The sequence below is a fragment of the Chelonoidis abingdonii genome, chromosome 9, assembly GCF_003597395.2.
Source record: "Chelonoidis abingdonii isolate Lonesome George chromosome 9, CheloAbing_2.0, whole genome shotgun sequence".
In the NCBI taxonomy this organism is placed as follows: domain Eukaryota; kingdom Metazoa; phylum Chordata; order Testudines; family Testudinidae; genus Chelonoidis; species Chelonoidis abingdonii.
The window spans coordinates 85,975,216-85,983,412 of record NC_133777.1 but is presented as its reverse complement, the minus strand read 5'-3'; the positions used below and the strand labels follow the sequence as shown (position 1 = coordinate 85,983,412).

General features: G+C 63.6%; 1 protein-coding gene across 1 annotated transcript in view; it reads left to right on the top strand.

The window, feature by feature from the left end:
• LOC116833061 (tyrosine-protein kinase Fes/Fps-like) overlaps positions 1 to 8,197 on the top strand; it is a 20,058-nt gene that overhangs the window by 7,072 nt on the left and 4,789 nt on the right. The window contains exons 4-7 of the mRNA XM_032794277.2: positions 385 to 481; positions 2,337 to 2,520; positions 6,058 to 6,195; positions 7,789 to 7,939. Coding sequence (XP_032650168.2) covers positions 385 to 481; positions 2,337 to 2,520; positions 6,058 to 6,195; positions 7,789 to 7,939 — 570 coding nt within the window. The remainder of the gene's footprint in view (positions 1 to 384; positions 482 to 2,336; positions 2,521 to 6,057; positions 6,196 to 7,788; positions 7,940 to 8,197) is intronic.

The window sequence follows — 8,197 nt, the reverse complement described above, 5'->3', positions numbered from 1 at the left end:
CCCCTGGATCTGCCTCCCCCCATGGCCTCCCCCACCTCTGGCCACCCCCTACAGCCTCCCTGGCTCTGCCTGCCCCCCCCTCCCCCCGTGGACTTCCATGACTTTGCCGCCCCGCATAGCTTCCCTCAAACTCTGCCTGCTCCCCCCCCACTATCTCCACCGGCTTCTGCCTGCACCCCCACAGCATCCCCTGGATCTGCCTCCCCCCATGGCCTCCCCCAGCTCTGCCCATCCCCTGCATTGCCCTGGCCTCTGCCCAACCCCCCAATAATCCCTCTGGTCTCTGTCCTGCCCCCCAGGCACCTCCCTTGGGGCTTTGCCCAGCCCCTGCAGTGAGGCATATGAGGTTATGCCCCTCACACCAAGTGCTTGTGTCATTCACAGACGAGCCAGCAAGAGCTGGAGAAGCTGAAGTCACAGTACCGGATCCTGGCCCGGGACAGTGCCCAGGCCAAGCGCAAGTTCCAGGAGGCCAGCAAAGGTGGGTGCCCTGCCTCACCCCTGCCCCACACTGCTCCCAGCCTGAGCTGGGGTGAGTGGCACTGAGGGGGGCACCGAGCATGCTCGGGATGCCAGCAATGGGGCTGCTCTGCCTGAGGCCAGGCCTGATCCCCAAGCTCCCTGTAGCTCTGCCACCCCCTGGCTCCAGCTGCCAGCAAGGCCCTTCTGTCACAGAATCTCCGGGTGATGCTCTGGAACTGCCCCCTACGCAGCCAGCCAGGACCCTGCGGGAGCCTCCTCTCTGTGAGCACAGCATCAGAGGGATAGCTGTGTTAGTCTGGATCTGTAAAACAGCAGAGAGTCCTGTGGCACCTTATAGAGTAACAGACGTATTGGAGCATGAGCTTTGGTGGTGAATGCACCCGACAAATGCATCTGACGAAGTGGGTATTCACCCACAAAAGCTCATGCTCCAATACGTCTGTTAGTCTAGAAGGTGCCACAGGACTCTCTGGGAGCAGACTGGCTCCAGGGCAAGAAGCTTCCACAGCTTCGACCTTCCTGGGTTTGACCTTGGAGCATTCAGCATCCCCTGCCCCACTGTGTGCTTCCCACAGCAAGTCCGCAGAGGCAGGGTCCTGGGGCAGCCACAGGGTCCTGCACCACCACTTCACAGTCAGAGGTGACTCTCAGCCAGCGTAAAATGGAAGGTTTGTTAGTCAACAGGAACACAGCGTAGGGCAGAGCTCGTTAGCACTGAAATCAGTGACTTTCAGCCAAGCCCATGTTGTGGGGAGGAGAGCCCCCTGCACCCCAAGCCAGCTGACTGACGCTTCCAGCTGCCTGGCCTCTGCCCTGCCTGTTTCTCCTCCTCTGGCCTTTGTCTCGCTTCCCTTCCCGGGCCAGTCACCTGGTCACATCCCCCTCCTGGGTCTCAGGTTACCAAGGGGCGGGCACAGCATCCCTGCAGGCAGCTGGAGCGACCCCCACAAAGGTCACATGCATATTCCCACCACCTAGACACTGGTGCAATATACAGGGAAACTGAGGTGCACATGGCATTCACGCAAAACAGTAAGACTCACATTCACCATAACAAGGGAGAATCCCACTTCCTCACACCTTCCCAACCCTGCCTGGTGTGTTGATCCGAGACCTTGCTGGCCAGTCCCTGGGCTGCGCTCCCTAGAGTAGCCAACTTTCTAATCACACAAAACCAAACACCCCTGCCCTGTGCCTGCCCCTGCCCTGCCCTTTCTCCGAGGCGCCCCCCTTGCTCCATCCCCCCCCCCGCCCTTCTGTTGCACACTCTCCCCAACCGTCACTCACTTTCACTGGACTGGGGAAGTGGGGAGTGAACGCTCCGGCTGGGGGTGAGGCCGGGAATGAGGGGTTTGGGATGCGGAAGGGGACTCCACGCTGGTCCGGGGGTTGGGGTGCATGCGGGGGGTTGGGGTGCCTCAAGGCACATGGGCGGCCAGGCAGTTCAGCACGGTGCATGCTGCCTTTGCACCTGCAGGCACCACCCCCTGCAGCTCCCATTGGTTGCAGTTCCCGGCCAATGGGAGCTGTGGAGCCGGCGCTCAGGGCAGAGGCAGTGCACAGAGCCTCCGCCCTGATTGCCCCAGCACGTAGGGACCTCAGGGACCTGGCAGCTGCTTCCGGGAACCACACGGAACTACAGCAGGCAGGGAGCCTGCCTTAGACTCGGGCCCCTGCCGGGCCGCAGACCGGACTTTTAACAGCCTGACGGCCAGGGTTCCTTTTCAACCAGGAGTTCCAGTCAAAAACTGGACACCTGGCTACGGTAGCACGCCCTTCCCGCTGGCAGGGCCACAGGGAATTAGGCTGGGGCGCCTTTCCCAGGATTTCCCCAGCTGCCGCTCTCCGCCCAGATAAGGACCGGGACAAGGCCAAGGACAAGTACGTGCGGAGCCAGTGGAAGCTCTACGCCCTGCACAACCAGTACGTGCTGGCCATCAAGGCCGCCGAGCTGCACCGTACGCTGTACTTCCAGCAGGCGCTGCCCGCCCTGCACCACTCCCTGCATGGCCTGCACCAGGAGATGGCGCTCGTCCTGTAAGAGCTCCGGGCATCCCCAACCCCCACGCCGGGATTCCCTCCTCCCCCGCCGGCATCCCCACCCCCGCCGCTGGCATTCCCACCCCCCTGCCCCAGCTCAGCTGCAGGGAGCTGCTGCTTCCTTCTCATCCCTCCCAGGCTTCCCACCCGAACAGCTGATTCACAGGAAGCCAGGGAAGGGGAGGAGAAGCTGGGGAGTGTTCAGGGGAGGAGGCAGAGGTGGAGTGAGGTGAGCTGGGGCCGGGGGAAGGGCAGGGAGCTGCTCAGGCTTTTGTTAAATTTGAAAGTCCTTTTCGAACCAGTTGTCCCTCGCGGGACAACCAGTTCTAGAAGGGTTTCTAAATTTAACAACCGGTTCCCGCGAACCGGTGGGAACCGGCTCCAGCTCACCACTGCCACCCCTGCTGCTGGAACCCTCACCCCCCACCGGCATACCCAACCCCTCTCCCAGCACCCCCAGCCCCCTCCCCCAGCATCCCCAGTGGGGACCCTCCTAGGATGCCCAGCTCAGAGTGGGGGTGTCAGGGAGGAGGCAGGTGGAGTGCGGTGGCTTGGGGCCAGGCGGGAGGGCAGGGCCTGCTCCGGCTTGTTAAATTTAAAGTCCTTTTGCACCGTTGTCCTCGCGGGCAACCCTTCTAGAAGGGTTTTCTAAATTTAAACGGTTCCGCGACACCGTGGGACGGCTCCAGTCCACTTCCCGCTGCGCTGGCGCCGGCGCCCCCCCCCGGTCCACCCCTCGCCAGCCCATCCCCCAGATCCCCCCCGCTGGAATCCACGCTGCGCTGGCTTCGCCCCCCCCCCGCTGCCACATATCCGCCCCCTCTCCCAGCATCCCCACCTGTGGTATCCCCACTATCCCACTGGCATCCCCACGCCGCCGCCGGATCCGCTCCCGCTGCCACTACGCCTGCCACTGCTGTCCCCCCCTGCTGGCTCACAGCCACGCTGCAATACCCAGCCCTGCCGCCGGTCCCCCATAGCTGTCCAAATACCCCCCCCCCACGCTCCACCTGGCGCCGCATCCCCCCCCCCTGCTGGCATCCCCAGCCCGACGCCACTCCCCGCCCTGCCGCTGCATCCCAGCCCCCACGGGCTACCCCGCCCCCGCCCCGCTCCCATTCCCTGCTTGCCGGGATATTCACCCTGCTGTGGTATACCCATCCCCCTTGCTGGCATACCCAAACCCTGCCACCACTGCTGCGCTTATCACCCCTGCCCGGCTGGCTCTCAGCTACGCTGCCACCGGGTTAACCACCCCTGCTGCTGGTATCCCCGCCCCCCACCTCACCGGCTCCCCACCCGTACCAGCTACACCACACCCCGCTGCTGGATACCCACCTCCCCCTGCCACACCCGGATCCCTCCTGTGCGCTCCGCCCCAATGACGCTCCCCAGCCCCGCCGCAAACTATCCGTCCCCCCGGCCCCCCCCCCACTGCTGGATACCGCCCCCCATCGCCATCGCCACCCCCGCCGCCATGATACCAGCCCCAACGACGGCTCACATTTCCCCCAGCCCCACCGCTGGTCCAACCCCCACTGCGGCGATACCCACCCCCACATCGGCTCCCCATACTCGCTGCCGGGACCCAGCCCCCATACGATGCCCCATCCCAACCCCCGCCTGCTACTAACAGCCCCACGTTGGCATCCCCTAACCCCGCCGCCGGATACCCGCCCCACGCGGCACTCCCCAGTCCCACTACGGGATAACACACCCTTGTGCTGATACCCATCCCCCTGCTACAGCTGGCAATAACCCACCCTGCTGTCTGGCGCTCGGCATCCCAGCCCTCTACCACACTGGCCATCCCCATCCCCTGCTGCCGACATCCCATCCCACAACAAATCGGCATCCCCCAACCTCACTGTTGGGATACCCAGACCCATTCACTAGGCATCCCCAACCCCCATGATGGCATACCGAGCTCCACGCTGACAGTACCCAGCCCCCGCTGCCGCATCCCAACTCCCACTGGCCAGCAATCCCATACCGCCCACTGCCGACCAATCCCCATCCGCCGGGCCATCTGGATACTCACGCCCACTGGCCAGCAATCCCAACCTGCCTGCTGGGATACCCAGCACCCACCAGCGGCAATCCCCAAAGACCCACTGCCGACAAGCCCAGCAGCCACCGCCTGACCGGCCTCCCACTACCCCTGCCGCCACCACTGAATACGCACACCCCCTGCTGCTGGCATATCCCCAGCCCCAGCCCAGCATCCCACCCCACCGCCGGCATACCCAACCCCACTGCCAGCAGCCCAATAAACCCCGCTGCCGCGCATCCCTATACCCCAACATGGCAATCCCCAGCCCCACTCACTGCATCCCCGAACCTCCACCCGCCACCAGCTGGCAATAACCGCACCCCTGTTGCCTGGGCCAGCCCAACCCCCGCCGCTCCACACCCATGCCATCCCACTACTCACCCCAAAACCAACGCCCCCCATTCGCCCTTCGAGCTAGGGGGTCACTGAGCTCGCCCTTCTAAATCTGCCCTGGGCTCAGTGGGCTGCGTTGGGAGGGGCCTGGGGCCCCAAGAGCCTGAAGCGCAGGGCAGCCGGGGGCGGCACACTGCTGCATTTTAGTCTCAACCCTCCAGGAGTGGCGCGGTCAGGGGCACAAGTTAGCGGGAGTTAGGGGGGGCTTGTGGCGGTTCCTGAGCGATGGGGGAAGGGGCACAAGTGAGGTGGACTTGTGGGGTGGGGCCCCTGGGTGAAGTGGGGAGAGCTGCATGTGAAGGGGGGATTTAGGAGGTGATGTGGGTAGAGGGACTGGGGTCTCAGTCCCCAGAGATGTGGTCCCAGCTGAAGCGGGCTCCGGGAGGTGCCCAGTGGAGGGTGGCAGGGCCCAGGGGGTGCCTGGTGCAGGGCGGAGGGGACAGGCAGAGCCCAGGGGGGTGCCCAGTGCAGGGCGGAGGGGGTGGGCAGGGCCCAGGGAGGTGCCCAGTGCAGGGCAGAGGGGGTGGGCAGGGGCCAGGGGGGTGCCCGGTGCAGGGCGGAGGGGGCAGGAAGGGCCCAGGGGGGTGCTTGGTGCAGGACGGGCAGGGCCCAGGGGGTGTCTGGTGCAGGGCGGAGGGGGCGGACAGGGCCCAGAGGGGTGCCCGGTGCAGGGCAGAGGGCGTGCAGGGCCCAGAAGGGTGGCTGGGTGCAGGAAGCCCTGGTAAGATGCCGTTGTCCCTCGATATGTGTGGCAGGGATGCTGCCCTTGGCTCTGCAGCCACAGTGCCAGGGGTTCAGGCAGAGTGGAGGGCACAGAGAGCACCGCAGCTGCCAAGTGCACATGAACACGCTCAGTCCATGAGCTCCCACTGCAGCTGCATTCAGTCGTGGGGGGATCATGCGTGTTTCTGGGGCTGACAGGGTGAGACTTGGGGAGTCAGGTTCAGGGCTCCATGTGCAGGTGCCCCCGGGGGCTCACCCTCCCAATAGGCACAGACCACTGGGGGAGAGGGCTCCCGGCATTGTCAGTGGCAGGCCTGGCTGGGGGCTTTGGCTGGGGTCAGAGCCCTGGTGCCTGTGCCCCACAGGAAGGAAATTCTGCAGGAGTACGCTGAGGTCAGCAGTCTGGTTCAGGAGGAGGTGGGCTCCGTGCACCAGGAAATCGCTCATGCCATTCAGGCGATCGACCCCGCAACAGAATACGACAGCTTTCTCCAGCAGCAGAGGTACAGATCCTGCCGCCACCCCCGACCCCCCACCCCCAGGCTCGGTGCTATGCCCCACTTCTGAACAGCCGCCTGGAGGAACCACTCCCAAGGGCCTCGCTCTGCCTTCTGGTGGGGCCCACAGCCTCCCTGCCTCCTGGGCTCCAGCTTCCTGCTTCCCCTTGTGAGTCCCATGGAACAGAGTCTGGGGCGGTTGCCAGGGATCGAGGCAATCTCATGCACTGCTACAGACTAGGGACCGAGTGGCTAGGCAGCAGTTCTGCAGGAAAGGACCTAGGGGTTACAGTGGATGAGAAGCTGGATATGAGTCAGCAGTGTGCCCTTGTTGCCACAAAGGCCAAAGGCATTTTGGGCTGTATAAGTAGGGGCATTGCCAGTAGATTGAGGGACGTGATCATTCCCTTCTATTTGACATTGGCAAGGCCTCACCTGGAGTACTGTGTCCAGTTTTGGGCGCCACACTACAAGAAAGATGTGGAAAAATTGGAAAAAGTCCAGCGGAGGACAACAAAAATGATTAGGGGGCTGGAGCACATGACTCATGAGGAGAGGCTGAGGGAACTGGGATTGTTTAGTCTGCAGAAGAGAAGAATGAGGGAGGATTTGATAGCTGCTTTCAACTACCTGGAAGGGGGTTAAAGAGGATGGATCTAGACTGTTCTCAGTGGTATCTGATGACAGAACAAGGACGCAATGGTCTCAAGGTGCATGGGGGGGGAGGTTTAGGTTGGATATTAGGAAAGCTTGTTTCCCACTAGGAGGGTGGTGAAGCACTGAATGGGGTTCCCTAGGGAGGTGGTGGGATCTCTTCCTTAAGGTTTTAAGGTCAGGCTTGACAAAGCCCTGGCTGGGAATGATTTAGTTGGGATTGGTCCTGCTTTGAGCAGGGGGTTGGACTAGGTACCTCCTGAGGCCCCTTCCAACCCTGATAGTCTGTGATTCTATGATTCATCCAGCCAGGAGTTGCAGGGCTCGTGGTGTGCTGGAAGGCCTCAGGACAGCACAGGGAAGCCAAGGTTGAAGCACCATCCATTCTGGTCATCCCAGCACAATGCCCCGGCCAGGCTGCAGAAACTCCCATGGGGCTCTGGTGCTCCTGGGCTCCTTAGTGCTAGGGGAGAGCAGCCACTTCCCCAGAGCCCACCCTGTGCCCTGCCTGTCCCAGCTCAGGCCCCTGCTCTCGAGCTGGGCCCTCCCTGCTGCGGGCGGACCTCCTGCTGCTGGGGTGGTTTGCTAGGTCTTGATCTCTCTGGGATTCTGCACTGCCGCGGGGTTGCTTTCAGCGGGTTCCAGCCCTGGCCCAGCCAGCCAGCCACACCTTCCCCTCATGGCCTGCGCTGCCCCCAAGAGCAAATGTAACACATTTGCCCCGCTGGGCAGCACTGCAAAGGGGTGGGGAGGGAACTGGCACACACTGGATTCATAGACATGCCGGACAATTCCCCCTTTGTCACAGCCCTGCCCTCCCGGGGATGGACACTGGCAGGGCAGGGCGCAGAAAAGCAGCAGGGATTCCCCGTTCCTGCCCCAGGCCTGTGTGCGCAGCCAGGCCGGAGGCTGGTTGCAGGCGTGCTCAGAGCACTGTCCCCCTAGGTGTGTGAGCAAGATCCCGCCCAGGGTGACCTTTGACGAGAGTCTGCTGGAGGAGAGCGAGAACCTGGAGGCCGACGAGCTGCAGCTGAATGAGCTGACAATAGAGAGTGTGCAGCACACGTGTGTACCGGGCACGGGTGGGCACTGGGACGTGAGGGGGCCTAGAAGGGCTGCAGCACTGGACTCTGGGCAGCCACCAGCCGGCTCCCGAACCCCTGGGGGGTGTCAGGCCTGGACAGCCACCGGCTGGCTCCCAAACCCCTGGGGGGTGTCAGGCCCGGCAGGGGACCCCTGAGCAGCCACCGGCTGGCTCCCAAACCCCTGGGGGGTGTCAGGCCCGGCAGGGGACTCCTGAGCAGCCACCGGCTGGCTCCCAAACCCCTGGGGGGTGTCAGGCCTGGCAGGGGAC